This window comes from Procambarus clarkii, chromosome 42, assembly GCF_040958095.1.
Source record: "Procambarus clarkii isolate CNS0578487 chromosome 42, FALCON_Pclarkii_2.0, whole genome shotgun sequence".
Classification (NCBI taxonomy): Eukaryota; Metazoa; Arthropoda; class Malacostraca; order Decapoda; family Cambaridae; genus Procambarus; species Procambarus clarkii.
In genome coordinates, this window is record NC_091191.1 from 6945221 (window position 1) to 6972864 (window position 27644).

The following is a 27644-nucleotide window of genomic DNA, read 5'->3' on the forward strand; positions in this document are numbered from 1 at the left end:
TTTGCCTTGACTACCCAGTGTTCTGTGTGGGGTGGGGGCCAAGTGCTTGCATCCCTGAGGAACTCTTGGGGCTTTCCAATCATCTGCCTATCAGTGATTATTAGCCGCAAGGCGCATACGTTTCCGGCAACAGGCGACGTTCATTTAGCCACACGGCTTTGGGATTTACCCTTTGAGGGGTACATACGGAACCTCTGACGCCTCGGTCCATAAACCACCATCATCACCGTAGGTAACTTTTCCCCCAGTGGGGCATCATAACAGGAACATGTTCGCCAAACTACAGAATTACAAAGTAAATGCTCGACCGCCACAAGGAAATATCACCCAGCGACGACATTGCACCAGGTAAATACATTTTGCCCAGCGACATTGTCACATGTAAATCTTCGTCCAGCTAGTTTAAATTATCCCTTAGAAGTATATTAATGGATAAAAGGAGAGGTAAACATAAAATTTTCCGCATTCTTGGATCAGTGTTTTTTTGTGATCGTTATTGCATTAGTTTAAATTACAAAAACAAAACTGAAAAATATTATATATATATACTGTATATATATATATATATATATATATATAATATATATATATTATATATATATATATATAATATATATATATATTATATATATAATATATATATATATATAATATAAATTTAGGGGTACCACCACTGGTGCAATTGAAGGGACCCACATCCTCGAAGAAAATAATGCGAGATCAGTGATTCTAACCCGAATCTTCTCATTTTTTTTTTCACTTAAGTAGGAAGTTTCAAAATTTAACAGTCTCCGTGGTGTAGTGGTAAGACATTCGCCTGGCGTTCCGCGAGCGCTATGTCATGGGTTCGTATCCTGGCCGGGGAGGATTTACTGGGCGCAATTCCTTAACTGTAGCCTCTGTTTAACGCAACAGTAAAATGTGTACTTGGATGAAAAAACGATTCTTCGCGGCAGGGATCGTATTCCAGGGACCTGCCCGAAACGCTACGCGTACTAGTGGCTGTACAAGAATGTAACAACTCTTGTATATATCTCAAAAAAAAAAAAAAAAAAAAAAATAACTTTACAAAGTTCATCTTCCAATTTTATTTAGCCTGATGCTAAGAGAGGCGTTTCGTTAGTCCTTGTTCGAAAACACGAGGAAACATACAATATACTGCCCCAGCCATCATGGAAACTTGGGATATTGGCAAGTTGGAGTGGGCCTATTGGCCCATAAGTGAGGTACTTCACATTCAACTCATCCTAGGCAGCCTTACAGGCTTGGTGCCTTCTTTTGATAATTACTTCCTTATCTCTGGCAACAAAAACAACTTGTAACCATTCAAACCCTGCCTTTGATAATGATAACAACATTTAACAACGTATCTCTTGGCGACAGCCCAAATAAAATTATAAAATGATCGTTTTAAGAGTTAATTTTTCATCTTTCTTCTCATATGAAGAAAAACAAGAAAATTAGAGAGGGTCCGGACTAGAATAATTGATCTCGCCCTTTTTATCATATTTAAAAATATAAGCACAAGAAAGACTGTTGTTGATGCAGAAGTCTCGCCACCAACAGCACCGGTACCATAACCACTACACCAACGATCGCCTATTACTGTAGTTTTCTCACACATTATCTGCACAGGTTTTATGGCCAACCAACAACCAGTATGTATATAAAATATATATTTAATTATATATACCTGTACACATTATATACATACATTTCATTATATATTTAAACGACAAATTTGCATAAACCACAAGCCATATGTAACCGAAAAACTCTTCCTCGTGAAGAATTCGAACCTTAGATAGCCTGGCGCTCCAAAGGCACTAGCATATCGAGTACTGTGACCAATACACCATGACTGACTGTACAAAAGTCATTAATAGTCAGGGACTCTTTACCCAACAACCCGACAGCATGGCACGGTTGTTGGTCTTCTGTTACTGGTAACAAACTGCGTGCTCTTAAGAGAAGTGTGTTCTCCATGATCTTCCTCCTACCACCGTAACCGGCGGTGGGAAACGGCTCTGGCAAGATTGTGTATTGGCCATACACGCTTAACTCACGGACACTTAATGGAGCACTGCCCTTCTACTTATTGTCCAAACTGCATTGCTCCTTTTACGGTCGTGATATGCCTTGTTAGGTCCCCCCCCAAGGGATCGAAATTACACGCCCTCCCCAGAATGCAAACCCCCAACAATTAAGCTAACTGACTCCTGGGTACCTACTTCTAGGCGAACAGGTGCATTAAGAAACGCACCCGCGTTTCCTAATGCCCGTTCGAGTCACGGGACTCGAACCCGGAATTTCCGATTGAGAGAATAGAACGAAGCCAACTGTACTACGAGATCCCCCCTCTGCCGCTACCCGTAGCAGCAGGAACACGGTACTTAATCACAGCGCCGTCGTCCCGCAAGACCCTATATGTGGCATAATAACATCTTGAAGGTCTTTGATAAGAAGCGCTGGGTGTTCAGAAGATAAGAAGCGACGGCAGGTAGGAGCCGGGTGGAGTGTATCAGTATGTGGTGAAGGGGTGATAGGGTGAGTGTATTTCGTATCTGAGCCGTGCTAAGTCCTATCTCGTGCCTGGGCCGTGCTAGGAGGTCCTATACATGCTCCACATCGTACCTAGGTTGTGCTAGATCTCACCTGCCCCTCCTCGTATCTGGATCGTGCTAAGAGGTCCCACCTGCTTCACCTCGTACCAGGAACGTTCTAGGAGTTCCCACCTACTCCACCTAGTACCTAAGCCGTGCTAGTGAAGTCCCACCTGCTGTGTTATCGTCGATCACAGACGTAATTGAAGAAGTGTTAATGACAGAATTACAACCTTCGTAAATAAGTTAGTGTTAATGTAGTATACATTAGTGAAGTAGCTGTTGTGACAGTAATACACCAGTGAAGTCCTTCAAAAGGGACTCTGCCCCACCCCTTCTTTCATATAGGACTTTGTCCCCCCTCCCTCTACAAAGGACTCTATCTCCATCATAAGAGTAGCTTGTTTCAAGCGCGGGGATTGTTCTTCACGTTCAGTTGACTTTCAGCTAAAGATACTTTCATTAAATATCTTCTTGTTTCAACTCCACATGTTCGTGATTTTATATACACCAAGAAGCCATGTCAGTATAAGTTATTGAATAATCCAACTTTGTATCCTACTAGACATGAGATTACTAAATAAACCAAAAAGAGCAAATCTTTTAAAGTCGTTCTTCCTGATGTCTTCAGGGTATTCCAACATTTCTCGAGGGCTAACTCTTATCAAAGTTATGCTGATATGCCTTGTTAGGTTATGATCAACTACTACTAGGCTATGATCAACTACTACTAGGCTATGATCAACTACTACTAGGCTATGATCAACTACTACTAGGCTATGATCAACTACTACTAGGCTATGATCAACTACTACTAGGCTATGATCAACTACTACTAGGCTATAATCAACTACTACTAGGCTATGATCAACTACTACTAGGCTATGATCAACTACTACTAGGCTATGATCAACTACTACTAGGCTATGATCAACTACTACTAGGTTATGATCGACTACTACTCAGCTTAGCTTGGAAATTAAAATGTTAAAACTGTCCATAACTTAGAGTATTCTGTCTATCGCGGCTAAATTAGTTAGTGTTGAATGGTTGCAGTGAACGAGTAATGTTGCGTAACAACCTTTTGCAGACAGATTAAGGTGTTTTTCTAATCTCTTAAAATTCCGTTTGATCTTCAGAACAACTGATGACAAGACTATTGTCTAAAAAAAATTACTAATGTAATTCTGTTATTTTTTACTAATGTAATTCTGTTTATATTCTGCACAGTTAAAACCCTTGCCTTTCTCCGGATTAGTGGCAGAGTTTCTTATTAAAGATAGACTGTATAATGTTGAGAGAGTTACAAGTGGGTTTTCTATCTAGTGAAAATATAGTGACTTACAGTCTGATTCTACGGCTTTACAAACAAGTCCAGGATCATTTTTGTCCTTATGCATGTAGACAAAGAGATGCATCAGTAAGAAGAGGGAGTATTGGGGAATAGCGGTGTGGCTCAGGAACTTGCATACCACTTTTATGCAGTAAGACTTGTAGACGCTCGTCCTGCGTGACAACAGTGGTGACTTCTGAATCATTAGACTTGCTGAGTGGTTGTAGCCTATCACGAGCCACAAAGTTTCGCTGCCCACCAACCGTCTCTCTCTTACGCATTCACTATCTGTCATAACTTTGTATTGGTCTTCTCTGATAGCCTTTCCACCTCTTGACTTGCAATAAGCTACTTTTCTGTTTACACATCACATTATGTGTTTTAAGTTTTGCATTTTTGCTGTACAGTTATCTGTAGCAGTATGAGAATTCTATATTTTTATTAGAATAACATTGTATTATTAGCCATATGTTTACAAGATTTTTGAATTGATGAAGTGACTATTGGTCACCAGCCTGTTGTCAAAATGCATTCTAAAATTTGGCGTATTTTGGGTGGTAAGAGTTAGAAGTTCTATGTTCGTACAAAGAATACATCTATATATGGTGGTCACATATCACATCTTCTGTGTGGTAGTTTGTTCTGGAGTGAGGAACTTGCAAAGAAGCTAAAAGTTATTTTTTTTAATTTGTGGAATACACAAAAACCAGCCACATATCTTTTCCCTGTTGTAGAGGATGCGTATACGCCATTAGGTCAAACACATTTACATTACATCTCGATAGTCTTAGTGAATAACTTAAACATTTTAAACTGTAAGTCAAAATTTACATTCATATAAATAATTTCCAAGCATCCACTCAAAAAAATATTCCATATTATACTATACAATAGAACTGTCCAGAAGTCCATATATCCTCGGGATATAACACACCACAGGACAGTGAATTATCGTAACATTTAGGCCAGGACAGTTATTTTGGCCACGTCAGCGGAGGGGGAGATTTCGCAGCCATGACCCTCGCCCCCTTGCCAGGACACAACGGCAACAGTATCCTGTGTATTTTCACGTTGATTCAACTATCTGTTTGTCATGATACCCTCTTCATTGCCTTACAAATTTGAATGAGTCGTTCGTCGCCCCTTTGCAACAAAAATATAATAAAAATGTTCAGGGATAAAAGATACTTCTAGAGTTCAAAATTTATATTCTGGACCACCCTATGCAGTTAAACTAAAGATGTATTCTTCCTCTTCATTTTATTAGCTGGGTATTGATTGTGTACCATACCAGAATTAGGGCTCCAAAGTCTAACGACTTTCTAAGGTTGCCTGTTGTTATGCTCGACCCCCACACGGCATCAGTTCCAGAACGACCAGGGTCAGTAGTGTTCCGAGTGTGGTGGAGTGAGGGTGTCGCTGTTTTTGCTGCACGAGTACATGACAGACTGAGTTATTTGGCAAGACTCACTGTAAGAGTGTTCTGACGTTAAGCCAAGACGCAATCCTATTGTAGTGGAAATGTTCTGCTCTTATTTGTACAAGTCAGTGCGCACGTTACATCGAATGTTGTAAATGTCTCTGTAATCCAGGTAAGAATGTTTTTTTTTTATATCTTTCAACGTATGCTTTCTTGAGACTTCGTAAGACGTCCTTGGTTGCTCAAATTTACGATAGAGAACTATATTTGCTTATAGTATCCGTAGTTAACGTTAGTTTCGTAACAAGAAAATCCTGAACAAGAAGATTGGTATAAGTATAAAATTCTGATCTATTTTTAACGCTCATATTCTCTTTAAAACAGTTGAAGTTACTTTAATTTATAAATAGATAATATATTTAGGCAAAAGTTAGTATATATTTCTCTACGATTTGAAGCGAATATCTCTTAATAGGAAGAATGAAGCTTCACTTGACGTTGTTTTGGTAAGATTCGAAGTGCAAGTCACAGGAACTGGTCCGAGGACGAGTTATGACCTTGTATTGTTACCGTCGTATTTATACTTGTAATATCCTAACATTTAGAACCTGCCTGAATGTGCGCCTTGATATTCTACGCACAAATAATTAGTTTTATGTACCGCGTATATTTAACTGAAGTAATGTTAAATCTTGTCGGTTCAAACTTTACAAAGAGCGTAAAGTTAGGATTTACGCTCGTTAACTTTCCATGCCAGCGCCTAGCCTTAAAGACTAAATCGGCTTTTAGCCGACACAATACATAGGTGAAATGTATGTAACCCTTGCAGGGTAAAGGGGGATAAGGTGCAGGTACCATATAAATGTTATGATCCTTTTAACTCGTAACTAGCTATCTGTATATACCAGACACGCTCAGAAAATTTGGATTAGGAGCCTCTCCTCCGTGTCTGCCCAACCCAATAAAACCTGGTAATATGCACTCAGATGTCGAAATATAAGATATTCTTTCTGCTCCGTCAGTCAAGTGAGGGTCGTGGATACAATGTGCGCGCACGACGTAATAACACCTGCTTATTTACATTTTTGTCTAACATTCAAGGCGACGGAAGTGCACCGAGGTGAGTGGTGTACACCAAGGGAGGGAGGAAGGGGCGTGGCGGGTTTCCCGGGGGGGGGGGGGGGGAGGAAGGAGCTGGGGAGGAAAGGGGTGTGGTGGTTTTCCTAAGGAATTAGGTAGGGGTATTGAGGGTTTCCGAAGTAGGGGGTGTCGTGGGTTGGAGAGAAGGGGCGTGGCGATTTTCCTCGGGTGGGGGGAAGGCAGGGGCGTGGTGGTTCTTTGAATCTTGGGGGGGGGGGAAGATGCTATGGCTTCCCCCCCCCCCTCCCCCACCAAAAAAAATGGAAGCTGTGGCGTGGCACCGAGGTCCGGGGGGTGGGGGGGTTGCAGAGTTCGATGGGGGTTCTGGTGTGTACATATCTTCCTCGCCAGTACCAGGGCCATAAATATAGCTTAACCTTCGTTGATGACTAAACGCCGTGTGGAAACAGCGCACCCGCAATGTTTACAAAAGTGTTCGCGGGAACACTACGCAAGAGGTATAGTGTCACTATCCATCGTTATTATACGCGAGATATATCTCTTGATTACATGTTTTATAGCTACAGTTTTCTTGTCTGCTGTCGTCTTTTGATAATTTATTACGTCATATAAGACATTATTTTGGAAATAATTAATGTATTAAAATAAAAGATAAAAGGTGGCATTTTGCGTTGTGACGCGTCATTTCAATAATTAGGCGCGATTCATATTGGCATGTGCAGTAAATCTATCATGGGGGGCAACGCATGCTATGTATTTAATACGGTTTAGGCTCAGATTTATTTATCGCTGCGACTAATGTATCCTAATAAACTATTTATACAAAAACGAACACTAGTTTCTTCATTATACACGAGTTATTAAATCTTGCCGTAATTCAGAAATTTAGAATTGTCCTAAGACACGTGACGAGGGATGCTGAGTTTGTAGTTGATTGCTGCTGAAGGCTTTTCAGCTCTTGCATGGTAAACTAGTTTTCCAGTTCCAACCGATTCGTCAGTTGTTTGCACATCTTTCGTTAACGGAGGTCAGAACTTGTACATAGCATGATGAACATTTGACTAGTTTATCCAACAACGAAAGAGGGTTGATAAATGTATTGGCATATAAGGTAAGTAGTGAAGTACGAAACAAATCTTTGCAATTGGAATGTCTGAGACCTGTCCTAGGAACTATTTGTAATATTTATAAACAAGGAATAAAAATATTTATAAATGAAGAATAAAATGACTTTTGCATGTTACTAACAAATTGGGCTAAAAAAATTCGTTAGGCTCGAAATAGCTACACGACCTAAATAGGCATTTATATTAAACAATAAACGAAAAGATTGGCAAAAACAGGTTAATGCAGATAATGTTTATAGTTATGTTTTAATTTGGAAGTAAACATCTCTAATTACATCGCATAGAGATGACCTTACAGCTAGAAAACACTTAAATTTAATCAGTTTATCTGTGGATGGAGTTCTTTGATATGTTGCCCAATTATGTATATCATACACATGCATTGTTCAGGCACAGAAAATGAATTTATAAGCTTGAATATCTCAATGTGTTCACTGCCTTATGTGTTGCACTTGATTTCAAGGTCACGAGATCAAATATTGTGAGAGAGCAGTTCGGCCCTTTTAGTATGGTCGGCATATCTGGCGTCAAAATATTTTGTTCTAGTTTAAGACCATATTTTATTGCAGTTACTGCGGGATCTTGATTGACCACCGGGTACATGGCTACAGTCGGCGCTGGACCATGCTTCACCCATCACGACCTCAGTAACACCTGAGCCTATCTGGCTAGTCCCCACCTTGACCACCGCGCCCCCTGTCAACACACCAGTGTTGTGGTACACCATGTGTAGCCTAGGCCAGACGGGCCGCAGCACCTGAGTGGCAGTACTGGCTGGACCTCAACTTCACCACCCACGCCATACGCTGGCAATATGAAGAAATTTGCTGATGAGGGAGGTGAGCAACATATATATACTCGTCAGGAAGGCAGAATATTATGTATAAAAAACAGTATAGCTGGTTGCTGCCGTGCTCTAGGCTGGCAGGTTAAATATATATATATATATATATATATATATATATATATATATATAATATATATATATATATATATATATATATATATATATATATATATATATATATATATATATATATATATATATATATATATATATATATATATATATATAATAATTTATTTATTTATTTATTTTCATGCGTTATGCGCACGTCACAAGTGATTACTCAAAGTTACTATACGTAAACGACCCGATTCTAAGCATCATTCTGCGGGGGGGGGGGGGGGGGGTTACTTCCCCAACCCAAGCCCACGCTCTAAAAGTTTATTTCCCTCAATTTGCTTGCTTATTGCAGGATATATTGTGCAGCACTCGTTAGCCAGTAATATATTAACACGAGGAAGTAAAAACTACTCTTCTTGATAATGAGCTGAATGCTAGGCAAAACTTGTACACAAAATTGTATAATAGTTACATATTGAGAATTAGGTGCAGCATTAAGGTAGTATTGTGAAATATCTTTTGATGGCAGCAGCGATGATGCACTATTGTGATTAAATCGGTGCAAGCTAAGGTTCCAGGGGCCAGATTCACGAAAGCACTTACGAACGTGTACATCTTTCCTCAATCTTTGACGGCTTTGGTTACATTTATTAAACAGTTTACAAGCATGAAAACTTCCCATTCAACTGTTGATATTGTTATAAACAGCCTCCTGGTGCTTCGCAGCTCATTAACTGTTTAATAATTGGGAACAAAGCCGCCAAAGATTGAGAAAAGATGTACAGGTTCGTAAGTGCTTGCATAAGTGCTTTCGTGAATCTGGCCCCTGGATCACACTTGGTGACACTGGCAGTAGAGGGAAGAGCCCTCCCAGGTTGACCTCCCAGTCCTTACGTGTTTTAAACGTCTCGCCTCGCTAGCAGTTGAGGAGCCAAAAGTAATTCCAGTACAGTACTAATTTAAATATGTAACTGTAAAATTTACTCTAGTTTAAATATATATTTTATATATGCAGGATGGGACGATTTGATAGTTTCTTCAGTTTACTTCCAGCAGTGGTAGGCTTAATTGAGAACATTGAGGGAGACTAACAGATAGTGTTCAATGTAAAAAAAAAGTGTAAGGCTTCAAATGACATGTACCCCCAAAAGATTCTAAAAGAGCAAGGCTGCCAGCTACAAAAAATTAGCTCACTTTGTAGATGTTGCATGTTGACGCTATCTATATTTAGTGCAATGCATGAAAAGCTTCCATCTACCAGATTAAGGTGGAGGGGTGCTTTTTCCAGGGCCGGCTACAAATCAGATTCGACGATAGGACTGATATTTACAATTGTAAACAAATTGAAGATATTAATTCAAACCATTTCTTTAAAAATTCAATGTTATGCAAGGAACGACAGCTTAAAGTTGAAGTAGCAGTGTATAGAAAAAAACAGGTGTTTTTTTACCCATGGGGTGAAGCCCCGTACAATCTTGTATCCGCCGAAACCGTAAATGCCAAAACATTTACGCATTTTCAAAGCGAAAATGCACCAAAAATCCTAAAGAATAATGGTGGGAACTTCTGACACGCCGCCGGCTTCCTGTGCTCGTTGAGGTCACTAGTGATGGTGGCCCTCGGGTAAATGATGTAACGATAATACAGGCAGTTATAATAAAGTCTTGAATGCATGTCATGGTGAAGGGAGTGTGCGGGAGCATAGTTTGAGCTGGTCATTTTAGATAAGGAGTAGACTGGAGGCAGTGTGAACCTTGTAAGTGATCTTCGGCAGGTTGGTTACGGGTGTGTGTGTGCTGCGCGGCCCTGCTGGTGCACCACGGGCTGAGAGACTCCCTCATCACTGCATTGCCCGTCATCGCTGCCCTCCCTCCATCCTCGCCCGCATCATCCACCACCATAGACCTCGCAGACACCACTGTCGCCACCAGCCTCTCCACTCATACATACCATAGGTCTACATCTCCTCTAACACCTCGTATTTTTACTACAATCGCCCCAATAATCCCAAGAATATCTAGTCAAGAGTTCGCAAGCTCTGTAAACGAAAGTATAAACCCAATACGAGATTCTTTAGTGGGTGACAAGATCCTCGAACTGAGGCGTCGGGAGTCAAGTAGTCCGCAGGCTTCACCTACAAGCCACCACCAGGAAATATTGCATGTCATACCAAGGAAAATTAGACGTAATGATTTATTAGTTCAAGAAGACCACATTAAAAGTGCACGGAGAAAAGATAGTAGAGTCATTCGAGAAACAGATTTATCAGGAGTTGATGATGAGGATCAGCAGCAGCTTGCAGGATATGCCTTGACTCAGAGGACACTTTTATCAAACTCTACCCAAAATGAAGAGTGGGCGAGGCACTTTCCGTTGGGTGTGGGTGCCGTGAAGCTCTCTCTAGACTTCCTGAAGCCACCGAGCCACTGGCAGGACCAGGACCTGACAGACCTAAAGGTGAGTCAGTGAGGTCACTTGCTGAAAATGTAGTTGTTCGTAGTTAATATTTTGAATATTTGATGTATGTTGTTTAACAATGAATTAGAATTGTCTGCGTGGTGCTTGACTGATTTTCTTATGTACATGAGGCAGATGATATTCATGGTATATACTAGATCTCCCAAAGAAACCATTAATTTTAATGCAGCTGAACAGTGTACACTGACTGTACAAGGCATTAAGAAAAAACTTGCACAGCCCCATTTCTTGGTTACCGACTAGCAGATGTACACTTTGGTTAATATTAATACCTTCACTGCACTGGATCAGACAAACTACTGATGTAGCATCAAAATTTAATTGAGAAATTAAAGGTAACATTAAACAGCCGTTTAACGTTATACTAAAAACTTGAAAGGGAAACAGAAAGTTGCGTAATTACTTTCAGTAAGAGGTGTAACATAAAATATTTAGTTTCATGACGTGAGGAGTTGTACTACCTAGGAAAATTTTCAAATTTTTGAAGGTTTATGTAACAGTGATTAAGACTTGTTTGAAGTGATAAGATAACCCTGCTCGGATAGCCCAATCCTTTTGATTCTAGTCACCACAGGTGCAGCCATCATAAACTAGAGCTAAATGCGCGATAATTAACCAGCCCCCAAACCGATAAGTTTGTTTTTATTTTTTAGATTTAGCAACTCAAGAAATTTCGATGTAGCACGGGCTATAGTGAGCCCGTAAGCCGATAACGTTTGAGCCTTTCTTTTATAGTGGGCCTACTTCCAGGACGTGTCTCTTGCCTCCCGCCTATCCCTCGCCCCCTTGATACACGCCTTGATGAATCAGACACCTTTGATATCACTCGCCTTGTGCTCTTTTGTTCTCGTATTGGCAGCCTTAGTGATATTTAGCGCCTTTTGATTATCCTGCGACTTTGATGGTGCTACAGTTTCCCATTGTTTTAATAATTACTTAGTGCTGGCTAACTTAATAGGAAGGAAATGCTTTATAAATGCTTTAGCACCCACGTACTACAAATACAAATAATTAACAGATCCTAAACGCCTAATACATACACGCACCTTAGGCTTGTACCGAGGTGTCTCCCCCAGGGTCAAACTACTACTACTCAGGATGCAACTCCACAAGAGTTTACCTCCCAAATATATTCTGCTTGGTGAACAGAGGCATTAGGTGATGGAAACATCCCCAACCATTTATGTCTCTGCTGGGATTCGAACCCGGGATTCCAAATTGTGAATTGAGAACGATCCCAACTGTGCTACAAAGACCCTCAAATGCGCAACTGGCCGGACGTTGTTACAAGAACGCCAATGTTTTGTCAACAAACTCGTGTTAGTATGTCGGGGGCGAACGTTTTGACGTAGACGCCACACTCGTGTGTACCCGCCTATTTGTGCTTGCGGGGATTGAGCTCTGGCTCTTTGGTCCCGCCTCTCAACTGTCAATCAACTGGTGTACAGGTTCCTGAAGTGTGTGTACGTACGTACGTGTAATTACCTAAGTGTAGTTTCAGGATGAGAGCTACGCTCGTGGTGTCCCGTCTTCCCAGCACTGTCATATAACGCTTTGAAACTACTGACGGTCTTGGCCTCCACCACCTTCTCGCCTAACTTGTTCCAACCGTCTACCACTTTGCTTGCGAAAGTGATTTTTCTTATTTCTTCGGTATCTGTGTTTAGCTAGTTTAAATCTATGACCTCTTGTTTTTAAATTTTCAGGTCCCAGGTAGTCTTCCCTATCGATTTTATCAATTCCTGTTACTATTTTGTATGTAGTGATTATATCACCTCTTTTTCTTGTCTTCACGTGTACGTACGTGCGCGTGTACGTTAGTGTGCATGTTCACGTACGTAATCGTCTGTGTAAGCTCGAGGCGGCTACATTTAGTCTGATCACTGCTCGTATTTAAGACAATTTTTCGTCTGCAAGTTACCCCACCAATGTGTTCTGACCTCCAGAAGTCTTTCGTTTTTTCTGTGGCAGAGTAGATTTTTTGTTTATTTTTTCTCTCATGTTTTTTGGTGTGTGTTTTGTTCCGAAAATTCCGTGGTGCCTCGCCTAACATCCTGGATCAGCCGCTGGAAATATATATATTACACAGTGGCAATTACATGTGCAATGCTCACTGTGCGAATATGTAAGTATCTCTTGTAGGAAATGTAGATGTTTATCTCTCAGAATGTTTGGTAATATGTTTGTGATGTGTGTATATGTATGTATTAACACGATGTACTGAACGGGGTGAGAATATCTTGAGCTACCTCATCCCTTTGTGTGTATTTTACATCAATAAACTTATTTCAATCAATTTCCTTCAGGTAAACAATTATGAAAGGTGATTTTGCTGACTATACAAATGTGGAGTTTTCATGATGCAATGTCTCAGAATAGCACAGTTACCTGATAAAATGTATATATGCTGGTTAGCATTATGTATATGAATGGCCACCTCTAAGGTAGCATTTTTTAATGCAATTGTTTTAAGAACATTGGTAAATAGAATTATCAATATTTCTTTCGAACTTTAATTTCTAATAATAAAATGCCCTCGCCCCCCTGAAAAAATATATTTGTTAGTGCTGCGATTGGGAATATGGTCAATATATTCAGTAATATATTATATCGATATATTGTTTTCACAAGAATAAAACTAAATTTTTCTCGTAAACTACTTAAATGTCATAGAGTATACCTGAGTTTACACTCTTAAACACGCCATTCATCATAGCAGTTAAGACATATTATACAAATTATGCACATTTAAACCTTATTGGTTGACACGAGTTTGGAGGCGGTGTGAGGGTAGTAAGACGGTGCCTGCCTGCAGGAGGAGTGGTCACTGCTGCTGGAGGGTGTAGTCCTCAGTGCTGTATACTGGACGTGGCTCCTCACCGCGCTACTTGCTCATCAACTCATCCACAGGTCAGCATGACATCACTTAGGATGTTAATTGGTTTTAGATTTTCTAACCCTTTTCTCTTTCATATGAAAACGATCCATTATTTTGCGCATAATACTCGTATAATGCTTAATGTGTGTGCCTTGTAATTTTAATAATTAGACGTATTGTAAACTTTGTTACTAGCAGGGGTCTAGATTTAGTCGTGATTCTCTTCTACCACTCGGTTAGCCTTGTCAGCCAGGAGGGAGGGAACTGGGAATTTAAATTGCAGTCTTTAACAGTTAAAATTCATAAATTATAACTTTCTTCCTCAGTTTTGTTAGTGTCAGCTCCAGTCTTTGGTCAGCCAGTGGTTGTGATCATTATTGACCTTTTTCAAAAATGTATTACCCCTGTGCCGCTGACTTCTATTTACTTGTGCGCGACTTGATCTCTCTTCTAGAGGATCATTGAAGGAAAACTGCCAGGCTCATTGGCATACCAAATTGTCACCGCTCCAGTTGAGAGCAGATGTAACATCACTCCTCTTGCTCCACGGTACTCCTCCAGCCTCTCCTACCACTTTAGTCTCGCTAAATTGGCTAAAACTGCGGGATGTGCAATATTACTGTTAATTGTCGATTCTTTTGTTTTCGCCTTGTGTCGTATAAAGAATTGTGTTAAAGGTTTAAGAAAATAATGGAAGGCGTGATAACAGGTAGAGCAAAGGAAGAACGCCAAGAAGGGGGGTGGGGGTACACCTCTGAAATACAGGATTTGTGTTGCAGGGTTGACCCGGCGGTGGTGTTGGCAGGGTCCGTGGGCGTGGCGGGAGTGTTGGGGCTCCTCACCCACGCTGCATCTCTGGGAGGACCTTGGCTGCTACTGGCCTCCAGACTACTCCTCGGCGCCGTCCAGGTGAGTACTTCAACTCTTCTAATGGTGTTCCCTTCGTGTGTTGCTACCTGCACGTGCAAGGCCCCCGTGCATGTCTTCTTTTTCAAGTTTTGAGCGAGAGACTGATACTGATGAAGTATCGTTAGTATTGTTATCTATAGTTACTTCAGAACTATAATTATAGTTATGAAGTATAGTTAGCCCTTACCATAAAGGTTTCATTGTCTTGCTCTGTTGTCACCAGCAGGGTATCCTCCTGGCTGTACGCGAAAACTGCAGACTCGTTGTTCCAGAATGTTCTCATACTCATATTTTCATCTCATAATGTTCTCAGAGCCATACTGGAAGGTGTTTGTGTGTCGGTTGGGCTCTAGTTGATTCAAAGTTAAAGTTCGTGAATTTGTACCCTGTGGACGACATAATATATGCGGTATTTAAATAGAATTAGTTTTCTTTAACCTTTGCAGTAATCAATCGTTTGCGGCCATTGTGGTCTTGGGAAACATTACGATGCCTCACAATATTAAAATCTGTTTGCAGTGTACTAGATTATCTCTACTAAATTCCATTCCTGTAATAGTGTTGCAGTAACTATATACGAAATTACGAATGTCATAACTTGTCCTTTTGTACCAAGTAACTATATGTTGCGTAAATTAATGCTACCTAATCTACAGGGCGTGAGCTTCCCGTGTGTGGCCAGGGTGCTGGAGGGAACACCTTACAAGCACCGTCCCGTCGCTCCCTATATCGTCTTTGCCGGTGAGTCTTGGCCAATTGGGCGAACCTTAGCTGGTGTAGTCAGCCCCAGTTAATACCTAATAATACCTCTGATAAGACAAAGGTATCAAGGTACAAGTAATTGTGGTAAGGGAATAGGCTATAGATGCGGTGCACTCTGTTACATATCCTCATTCAAGGATATGTAATGGCACAACTTGAGATTGTAAAGTATATTTTTGGTGTTCGCTGTGTATAAATATTATGATGTCTTAGTCTTGTTAATTGAGAAATGAAGTGTTATGGCGGTAAAAACTTAGTTGGTGAAGGCTATTCAAATATGATTTACTTGGTAAGCTAATTATAAAGTGGAGAAACCTGCAGTTTACTTGTGTGAATTATTTTATGTATGTAAAATAGTTTTTTGTAAATGTTGCTGTGGATGTAAATTAAATTGTATTATTCATTGAAATTTGATAATACTACTTGGCAGATAAGATTGTTTATATTTCGAAAGAATGTTTTCAAAACCAATAATTGCGCATCGAGAAGACTGAGGCTTGCTTGTACTGGTAGGGCCATACCTGGGCACCATCCTGGGAGGAGGACTTGGTGGTCTTCGGCAGTGGTACATTGCCACATACCTGGTGGGTGGCCTGGCCCTCCCCGTCACCCTCCTCTGCCTCATGCTGCCCCGCCACCACCACGCTCCTCACAAGGTAAGTCACGCTCGTCTGCCTCATGCTGCCCCGCCACAACTAATGCAATGTGGTGTATTAAGGGTACGCTCCCTACTCCTCCTGTTACGCTAAACTGCTCCTATGCTAGTCGTACAGTGTACTAAGCAAATTAACGCTAATACACAATCAAGTAATTTGTTATAAAAAGGTTACAGATTTTGTGTGTAGTTAGAAATGGGTGTCGATCAATAAGGCCTCAGACTAGGCTTGCTCAGGCGGCGGCCCAATACAAAGGCGTATTCATCCATTTTAACGCAATGAGTATTCAAAACTTGTAATTTATCAAATATAAGGTAATATTACATACTAGAATGCGTTGAATAGTTAAGTCTAACTTAGGTGGTTAGGTTCTGTTGGCAATTGCTGGTATTCACAGTACGTGACAAGCATTTATGGAAGTGCGAGTAGAACAGAGGCCGTGAATGAAGTACTGTTGGAGAAATATGCGCTATCAGTTGAAAGTCGTGTGTAAAGTTTTTCACTCATAACAGGGTTTACGGCTGGATTAACGAACATTTGGCGTTTGTTAATGAAGACGGGTTGTGTAAGACAGTCACGGATAAACTAATGCTTTGTTATGATGAGCTTTTGTCGGCAGATAGTAAACAGGTCATGATACCAGATGTGTGAAACTGCGAGTGTGTAAGTACTGATTGTATTGCAGGAAGTGTCGTGGGGGCAGGTGTTGAGAAGCCGGGCGGTGTGGGCGTGCGCGGGCGTGCACATGTCTCACACCTGGATGGTGCACACACTCCTGGTGGGCGGGCCTTTCTGCCTCGTCTACGTCATTGGCAGCCCATCCCTTGTAAGTAACCTCCTTCACGGAAAGTAACCACAAGTATACAAATATGGTTCTCTCTTTGTTTGCCATGTGGACTGAGGAAAACATGGCTGAGGTAGGGCTAGAGGAAGTAATATACCAATATGGTAGGGCTTTAGCATTGTGTAGATCCGTATGGGATTAAGTAATTAAAACTATTTTTAGAAAGTACTTAAGGAAATTCACGTTTCAATTCTTCCTCCGTGGTCTGACACTGTCACAATTTTCATGCCAAACTTTGTCAAAGTTTAGAATACAAGTTTGATGCCTAATTTTAAATCTGAACACATTTTTAATTAGTGCTTCCACAGCCGAAGTTGAATGGACTCTTCAGGCCAAAGTTTTCTTGTAACCAACGCAACCAGTTTGTACTTTTCCTGTGTCTACATCGATGATTACTAGTTTTTAAATGTCTAAATACTACGCCACTATATTAAAGATGAGACGGGGAGGAGGATTGTGTTTTACTTTGTTGTAAAGTATCATAAAAAGCCTCTAGAGTAGTTTCATTCAACCACGCGTCTACATTTCCAAATTGCCACTCAGTCTCGGCAACGTTTTGTCGTTTTAAACTCCGGAGAAAACGTGGTTAGTATTGACAAATATAATGAAGACTTCTCCCTGACAGTAGGTTACTAACAACAGCAGTCGCTTGTTGCCATCTGTTCTCGAAGGTTGTGTGGGGTCCATTTTTGTGTGATGACTTTCACGTTTAAACATTTTCTAATTAACATCCCAAGACACGTATCCCAGTGAATATGAGGAGCTTTGTTACAGTATAATGAAGCTGTGGGTGTGTGTTGCAGCGTGGCTGGCATCTGGCTCTGGCAACTACGTCAGCGCTGGGGATCAGTGTTTCCTTGTGTCACCTCGTTCACGTCGCCCTTAAGGGTACCAGCCTCACTGCTCTCAATCGTCGACGTTTTCCTGTTATCACGGGTAAGTCTCGATTTTGCTACGTCCCACCACCGCTTATCCTTGTTAATTATCATGACCAACCTTCCACCCTTGTGCGTTACCCCATCCATCCCACCCCTTCTCTTCTCCCCTTCATTTAATCACAATCAACATATTACGGAAGATTGAGTGTTACATATACATTTCTTCATTCTGTATCGGAGTATTGCATTTCTGTTAAGTTCGCCGCTTGGTCTGCCTTTTACCCTGTCTTTCCCACCATCACCATGTGCACTCCTTACTAATGTGGGAGTGGAGATATTATATATATGACTGTTTAACATCTTGGGGTCTACACAGCACCGCTCCTGTGCCAGGTAAGTCCACTACGGGCTTACCATAGCCCGTGCTACTTGCAACTTTTGTTCTGAGTAGCTAAATCTAAAATAACGGCAACAAACATTTTGGTATGTGTTAACACGAAAGTACTTCAGGAATTTTCTAGTTTAATTTTCCTTTATGGATAATCATTGTCATGTCATATTAGTATAATGTAGTACACATATATGTATAATATACTCATGTATGCATAAGGCGGTATGTACACACGTCTAGTGTTGTCCTGACAGGTTGCGTCATAGTGACGGTAGGGACTATAGTCATGGCTACAGTGGGGATGTACTCTACGCAAGGGCTAATGATTACTGTAGCCTGCACGGCCTTCGGGCTGAGTGTGGCACGAGCTGGCTACACCCTCAACATGGACGATATGGCACCCTGGCAGGTATGGCGACTCAACAAGGTGTTCGATGTGCTTGGTGTGCTGGTCGCCGCCATCAGCCCCCTGGTGGTCACAGCTCTGGCTCAGGTGAGACACCTCCCGTAGCTTGCCTTAAAGAATCTTGATGTTTAAGAGTGTTATAAATTTCTCAACTGTTGGTCCTTAACCCATTTGTATTATTCAAACAACCTTTTTTCCACCAATTGATCAAACTATTTATTAGAAGAGGACGATGGCAGCCGTAGGAAGAACTGTTGGCAGAATTTTGTTATATAAACAATGAGTGAGAGCGCGACCACAAGTGCAGTGTGTAATATAAGCCAACCCGTTCTCGCAAATTTAATAAGTCAATATTGACTTATTATATATGTGCATAGGTGACATACTTAACATAATAGATACCCTTAAAAAGATTCATAGAAAACACCGACCTTACCTAACCTTGTTAGTATCTTAAGACAAGCATCTTATTGCTTCGTAATTACAATTATTACCTAACCTATAATAGGTATAGGTTAAGTATTAATTGTAATTACGAAGCAATAAGATGATTATCTTAAGATACTAACAAGGTTAGGTAAGGTCGGTGTTTTCTATGAATCATTTTAAGGGTATCTATTATGTTTAGTATATCACCTATGCACGTAGTTAATAAGTCAATATTGACTTTACGAATTTGCGAGAACGGGTTGTATAAGCAGCTTACAAACGTGGTGAGCTAGCCTCATAAATGTTGTGTTGACCCTGCACGCCCTCTCCCACCACCACCTCAGTGTGTCATATTCAGCCACAAGTTCATCCAGTGGCAGGTTGTGCAAAGTTACAATCATCCGCTTTTACTACCAATAGTTAGCAAATTGGGAATTTTTGGCTAAAATGTCTGGTAGTTTCTGGTACCCATTTTGAAATAATTACATTTTTTTTAGCATTTCGCACTCCATCACATAGTTGCGGAGGGTGTGCGAATAGTTTTGCCGACAGTTCACATTTGGTCAGATCTACATAAGCAGGTAACGCAAATTCCCAAAGATAAAACGGTGTCTAAGACGAGCAGTAGTAACATCTAGGAGTCTGCTGATTTTATTCGATGTTTCATAGATGTGTTGGTCTTCTTGCATGATAGTATGAATTCTATACAACGCATGATAGAATTTACTACTAGTAGTAAATTACTTGACCCTCAGTCACTAAGATTGTTTTTCTAACAGATTGAAATGTTATAATTACCGTGATGCCTGTTGCATTTTTATTGATAGGTGTCTCAAACGTCATGTTGCAGGGTGTGAAGGACGGGTGGGTGGGAGTGTGGCTGGTTCCCTTGGCGGGGGTGGCGCCGGCTGCTGTTCTCTACCTCTTCATGCTAACTACTAACCCACTTCCCTGGGATGAACCAGGTACCCTACGTCCTCTTTATTCATTGGGATCGTCTTTGTATTTTGTAAATTTTAGAATTTGTTGATTAAAATATTTTAAAGTAATTTATTTTTAACTAATTTATCACCGATTGGGAATGCTGACCTTCAGGGTAAGTTACTGATACGAGGACCTAACGTCTAGTGGCTGATGCTTTAGTGAGCACACTATCGCTGAATTAATGTCATTAACGTAGCGCCAAATTAATGTCATTAACGTAGCGCCAAATTAATGCCATTAACGTAGATTCAACGTCGAAGCAATATCATGCTTGGATATTGTGCCCACTGGGTGAAAGATTTCTTTTGGTTTACGGTTTATATTTACCTGGAGGCCGCCAGGTAAATATAAAACTATAAATATCTGTAGTGATCTCGACGGAGATAGGCGGCTTGTTGGTTTGTATTTTTTTTTCCCAGCTTGATTTTGAACTGCAGTAATGGCTTGGCATGTACGGCTTCGGAGGGTAGATATCCATGATTGGATATAGTAGTTCAGATGGGGGCGCATCATTGACTTGTACCGTTGCATAACCATTTTCTTTTCTTTCAAATCAATGGTTCGTTTGACTATTCCTATTTGTTTTAAATGTACTTGTGTTACTTTCAATGACTGTTGAATGAAAACTCTTTCCTGTAACTCATTAATCTGCTGTATGATGGTGTTGATAATATATTGCAATGTGCATTATACGCTACATGCAACTTCCTGCTTTTGTCAATATTGAAATAATTTGTAGAGTTCATCTGCAAAATGTTATAATATGGTTTGTAATATTCTTATGCCATTTGTCTTGGGAAGTCATCATCCTGGACCTTTGTGGGTTCTTATAATTATATTGAGTGGGTCACATGAGGCTTCTCCTCTACCTGAATTGCATAGGTCATGCCCTTTTTTGACGTTAGCACAAGATCTAGACTGCTGTTACCTCGGATGGGATCTGTAACATGTTAAATAATACTATTATTACAGTATTTACCTGAAATTACCTAGTGACCACGACGAGGACTGCAAGCAGGCTGTTTATTAATTTGTCCTGAATAGTCCATAAATTTGATCAATGACTGGAGAATTCGTAGAAGAAATGTCCTTAACATAAAAGCACTAATACGCAGAATGTTTTGGGCATATGAGAAATGACTTGTACTAGGTCCAGAAATTGTTGCCCCTTAGAATTACGATGTTAGATTCACCCAGTCAGTAATATTGTCTCATGGTTAAAATCCTCTATTATAAGAGCTTGGACTTCAGCTATAACATTTCTCATTATGTAGATCTGTAACTTCATCTGATGATGTCTGCTTTGTAGTACACTTCCACTGTTGGTTTACTAGTATTTTGAGCCAGTATATTGCACCTTAGATTATGAGGAACCCGTCGTGTTTTAGATGAACTTATAGCTAGTTTTTTTTATCTACACTGTGTAATCTTTCATATAGAATAGGGTAGCAGCACATTTCTGTGTATACCTAAGCTTAACAAAAAAAAAAGTTGCAGTCGTAAAGTCCTCTTTTTATAGAAAGCATCACACCATCTGCTCTTATTATTTCTTAGTGGGTATGCTATTCTGGAAAATGGAGTTCTCTCTTCAATTATGTCTCTGGTCCTCATGTTTCACTGATTACAATGATTGTGGGAGTCTTAACTTCAGTGTATGCAATAGGCTTCTGGAATTGTGTAGAAAAAAATTAAATTCCTGACATTGTTCCCAGAGCGTGCTGAAAGATCATTCCTGCATTCGGCCCACTATTATTCTATGTATTACCCCTTTCGTTATGTGCCTGCTTATCACTGGAGACAGACAAGGTTGGTTCTGCCTCACTGGGCTAAGGACTGCGTCGTCCTCTCATCTACTATCTTGATCAGCTGCCCGCTACTTATCTTTAGCTTTGAACTTGTCTTGATAAACTGCTCTTGATAAAATCGCACTATCTATTAGGTACTTGTCATAATTTTTACGTTTGACTAGACTTAAATTTCGTTGTTTTGAAGTCAATAATGGAAATATAGTTGACGCTCGGAAGCATTTAATACAAATTTACATTTACTGTGGGTAAATGTAAGTCATTCGAATAATATATTATTGTTTTAGTATGGGTTTATCTTGTCAAATAAATTTTAAATATTAGAAACGTGGAAAAATCCTATACCCAAGGATGTACATAATTATATAATCTGATTCCAAGGTTTAAACATTTTAAGTTAACCCATAATTTTAAATTTGTCATGTAGGATTCAAAGAAAATCGTAGATATTTTATGGTAAACTAAAACAAATTTAATAAATTGTCTTGAACCCAAATATTTTCTTGGGTAAGTTTGAGTGATAATGCTCCAACATTCTTTTAATAGCTAGTGAAATAAAATGTTAGTATTTTATAACAGTTTCAGCAGAGCCAAATTCTCAACGTTTCTAGGGTGATCTATGGCCTCGAAAACGTCTTGTTGGACAGTTGATGCAGGCTGTCTGTCGTCTACGGATTAATGGTAGATCCCAGTCAGGTTCTGCAGTATTCTGACTTTACTACTACCCAGCAGATTGTGCTCCTGCTGGAGCTAATGGAGAAGTGAAACTTGGAGGCGAGGCCGGAGGAAACTTGGCGAATGGGGGAGGTGACATTCGTCACTCCATGCGTAGCAAGCAGAGCTTCAAGAGTGCTCGGTCAGGCAATACCTACAAAAGTGCTCGGTCGGCCAATACCTACAAGAGCGCTCGGTCGGCCAATACCTACAAGAGCGCTCGGTCGGTCAATACATTCAAGAGCGCTCGGTCACTAGATACGTTCAAGACGGCAGGTTAGTGATGATCATCTTCAACCTTCAGTACCAATACCACCTTTAAAGTGGAGGCGCCTACACGTTCCTCCATTCTGAAATACTTTTGCCGTGAACATTTTCACTGATATTTTCACTACTGCTATAGTTGTAGACTTGTCGAAATTTGTTGATAGTTTATAAGTTAATTTGAATAAAACCCAGTACAGTGTACTGACATTTTCATCCTAGTATCCATCATCTCTAACTTAGTCTGGATGAATCTTCATTTTTTTTAGTCCATTTATTATGCACCCCATACCCATCCTATGGGCGGTAGTGGAAAGTATTAGTCCCATAATGGGCTCAGGGACTGAATCCCACAATTCATTTAGCTAAGCAAGATACAATCTTGATGAGCTAGTTACAAAATGCAATGCACACATAGTCACTTGCTTAGCTAAATGAATTGTGGGGTTCAGTCCCTGAGCCCATTATGTGCCTCTGTAACCCTTTCCACTACCGCCCACAAGATGGGTATGGGGTGCATAATAAATGAACTAAACTAAACAACTAACATAGTCACATTAACAATGGGCTCGAGACCGACCACAAGTACAGATTCTAAGAACAAATCCACAAGGGCCGTGACGAGGATTCGAACCTACGTCTGTGAGCATCCTAGACGCTGCCTTAATCGACTTATTAGTGTACAGCTTCTAATTTAAGCAACTGACATATGTGGAGGGCTAGTGTCACAATTGATATGTTTATTCCCCATCCAGTGGGCATCGATGGATAGGTTACTGTTATTACCTACAGTTAGAAAACTGGGGATATTTAGCCAAGACTTCTGGCAGCAGATCATTTTGAACGAAATATTTACACACCTCTTGAACATTTGTTATAGAGTTCTTTGAATTCGCGTATCTTTTCGTACTCCATCACATAGTGACGGAGGGTGTGCGAATAATTTTGTTGACCGTTTACATTTGATCAGGTCTACATTAGCATATAATGAAAATTCCTGGATATATTTGTAACAATCTAAGCCGAGCTGTAGTAACATAGAGTATCTGTGCATGGGGGTTCATCCACTGCAAATTACCTCAAGCCTATCACCAATCGGCAAAATTCTATCAAAATTATAACAAACGCCTTCAGACAACACACAGCCCCCTCTATTTAAGTCCCTTAACATGCTAAACATACGCACTCCACACATTCTCATGTGCTATCTACATGTACAAAACCTTGTTCCTAAATGTTAATCTTGCTCTGAGCTTTTTTCTTGATAGATGTAATAGAACCCATGAGCACCACACCAGAAATAAATATCTCCTTGATATCCCCAGAGTCAGACTAAATCTGTGCAAACACTCCATGCAAATAAAAGGGCCCGGTCTTTGGAACTCGCTCCCTGATTAAATAAAAAAAATTGTTCAACCCATGCCCTGTTCAAAAGTAAACCAAAAAGTACCTAATTTCATCCTCATAATTTCCTACCTTGTGCTTCAAACTCTCACTGTATCTTGTACTACCCACTTCCCCAATATTAGTACTTGACACACATCCTTACCAGTGTAATCACCGCTGTCAACTTAAGTTGTAGTTATTTGTTGTTATAAAAACCTTGCTACAATGTACCCTTTCATCTTGCCTGATAGGTCAGATTAAGAACCTGCCCAAAACGCTAAGTGTGTTAGTGGCTTCGCATGAATGTAAATGTACCAATCTCGTGTAATCTCGCCAACCCATTGTACCTTCTTGCAAATAAATTTATTATTATTATTATTATTATCCATAAGTCTGCTGATTTTATTGGATGATCCATAGATGTGTGGCTCCTCTTGCATGATGACAGATGGAATTACTGGTGTCGATTTCACTTTGCCTCAGATCAACAAGATTTTGTTGAAGTTCTTGGTGTACTATTGCTCTCAGACTGCTTATTGACAATCCAAAGTTATACTCAATTTCTCCTTTAAAGGCAGATTCTTTGGCTAACTCATAAGCTTTATCATGCATTCGGAGGCCAACATGAGATGGAGCCCACTTGAAATGGACTGTTACCATCATTAATAATTTAGTTTTGTGTCTAGCTTCAGACAGAAGCATGTTAGTTATGTCTTAAAGAGTTGAGAGCAATTAAGGATAAGGAGTCACTTACAATTAATATATTTAGTTTGGGAACTTGTACACATTTTAGTGCAAGTAGCAAGGTAAATAGTTCGATCTGAAAGGTAGAGTTGTTTATACGGACTCCCCACTCCAAATATAAGCCATCGCCCATTGTCAGTACAACTGCACTTCCAGGTGCACTCGTAGGACGGTGTAGGGAACCATCAGTGTATATGATTTGAGAGAAAATACTTGGAGGCCAGAGCATCAGTATGGCGTAAGGCGGTGAGCTTTGCCTAAAGACGAAGCTTGGGCTGATCTCTAATTTGTTTCTTGGGTGGAAAGGGAGGGATTAAAATTGGGAAGGGTGTAATCTCCCACGGCGCAGGAAATTAATCCTGAATATTTGTTGTTCATTTATAAATAAAAAAAATCTAACCAATATATTAACAACAGGAACCAATAAGTGTATTATTAATGAAGCAAAAAGTTTGGCCAAAATGGACTTAATAATGTGGTATAATGATTTTCTTTGTGTTCTATGTAATTAGAAAATTATATATTTTTGCAGAATATATTTTGAAGTTTGAATATTGAATGCCAGATTTACATAATTAAATTACAGGGGCCTTAGATTACAGCCAAAGGTGTTGAATTATAATTTGAGATGAATATAAAAATGTAATAAAATTAAATTTTCGCTGTACTGTCAGCCTCGCGGACTAGGTCACGGACGCTGTCCTGCCGTACTGTGGACGATGATCTGGAGGCGGATATGCGCAGTGTAGCCGAGGATCCTAGCGTGGACTGTCATCATCTTGAAGACAAGGAACCAGACTGTTATAGGTGAGTCCTAGAGTGGGGAAGAGGCATGTCTTGTCTGAGATGATCAAGATCGTATCTCTTATGAAGTCTACGGTCCTCTTTTTATCTTTTGGACAATACATCATTTGTTTGCCGACTGACGCTCATTTTCATGCGTAGCAAAGTCAATCGGGGTTGCATGACGAGGTCAACGTGGGAACAACTGTATTCCCAAACGCTCCCAAATCTCTCACTATCTATCTCTAAGAACTCTTTGACCCGGCCAGGATTCGAACCCATGCCGTCCAGGATCACCCCTAAACGTACACAGTACAGTGACCACCGCACCAATGTTCGATCATTGGTGCGGTGGTCACGGTACTGTGTACGTTTAGGGGTGATCCTGGACGGCATGGGTTCGAATCCTGGCCAGGTCAAAGAGTTCTTAGTGATCTATGGCTTGCGTGTTCATGCAGCTTTCTCACATACAGTATATATATATATATATATAAAATATAAAAATTGACTCGGTTATTCCACAGTGCAAGCTCACATAACCTTCCTCAGGTTAGTTTTCATGCAAGAGCTTTAGAATTTGTATATGTTCTTTAGAGTACTGAATTCCAGTCTGTGAATGTGAAGTAATATTAATCTCAAGAACGACTTAGGAAATATAAGTATAATTAATTTTTGTCCCAAGGTCAACTAGGAAAAATATATCTTCATGAACAGGAAATTAGGATCTTAATTTTTAATCAAAGGCCTCATCATTGCCAGGATCAGTAAAGCCGCAATAAACGGTTTTTGACTTTCATGTATACGTGAATTTCTGACAAGAGTTCAGGATTACAGTAAGTTTATATATATGTACTAGAGAACTGCACCTCTAAATCAAAGTTTAGCAAAGGATAAGGGTCTTGAATAATCCAGCATTAAAGTTTCTCAAAAGATATTTTTTAACTTAAAATCATATACCAATTTCAGTGTTGCTTCAACCAGTACATTCAAAAGTGATGACATGCAGAGCGTGATCGATGGCAGAGACACGGTGACACAGCAGCACCAAGGGCAGCAGTTTGGATCTATGCTGTCTAATGGCGCTCTTGCAGACAAAACAGCCGTCTGGCTCAGCTCCCATCATGACCTCGCCATCACCGGCACCCACTGTGTACAAACACCGCCCACCAAGGAGGAGATCCACTCTAGGAATTCAATATATGGTTTGTTCTGGTGACAATTATTTGTAGCATTACTTGCTCTTAATAGCCACAACTGGCTTAATTTTGCGATATTTTGAGTATATAATGGAACTGATGAACTAAAAACTGTAGTCTATTCAGCAGTGATTGTGGTTCGTCTAGAAACATTTACTTAGGTCTTGAAACCTGAGAACATTTGGGTTTTGAATCACGATTACACGGAAGTGTCAAGTGTTTTGACTGGAGAAAGTACTGCCCTTGTAATGCTGTTCTCATTGTGAAAAATACTGGTATTGTGTAGGTTTTCCTTCTCATTGTGAAAAATATAGCCGTTGCCGAAATTATTTAAAATGCATTGGGGATCGGAACATATTTCAAAGGAAATTTTGCCTTGAAAAATGTGTAAATTTTAAAATTAACAAATTCGGGATTAACCTTATTGAAGAAATTTGTCAAGGTATGAAAACATTTTAATGCATTTTTTTTGACGACTGCTAATTGTTTGTACTTTGTTTCTATTGTATTTTTTCTACGCCGTATGGATTACCGACTGAACAAATTTTTATTCTCTGCCATTTGAGGGAAATAAAGTTAAATAACTACGAAACTAAATTTTAATGTCTAATTTATCATATTACAGTTTGACACAATATACAGGTAT

General features: G+C 40.0%; 1 protein-coding gene across 6 annotated transcripts; it reads left to right on the forward strand.

The window, feature by feature from the left end:
- Positions 1-27595, forward strand: LOC123770301 (uncharacterized). 6 transcript variants are annotated; one of them, XM_069339868.1, is made up of 14 exons: positions 1-348; positions 8154-8423; positions 10266-10948; positions 13785-13879; positions 14627-14756; positions 15413-15497; positions 16032-16174; positions 16860-17000; positions 17822-17954; positions 18542-18780; positions 19973-20087; positions 22641-22901; positions 25694-25826; positions 26769-27595. In XM_069339868.1, exons 2-14 carry the CDS (start codon positions 8399-8401, stop codon positions 27016-27018), a joined length of 2433 nt encoding a protein of 810 aa, XP_069195969.1. In that variant the 5' UTR covers positions 1-348; positions 8154-8398; the 3' UTR covers positions 27019-27595. The 6 variants fall into 6 exon arrangements, with proteins under 6 accessions (XP_069195969.1, XP_045617977.2, XP_045617975.2 ...); XM_045762021.2 differs by lacking the exon at positions 1-348 and adding an exon at positions 2349-2500; XM_045762019.2 differs by lacking the exon at positions 1-348 and adding an exon at positions 2526-2547.
- Positions 27596-27644: the final 49 nt, after the last annotated feature.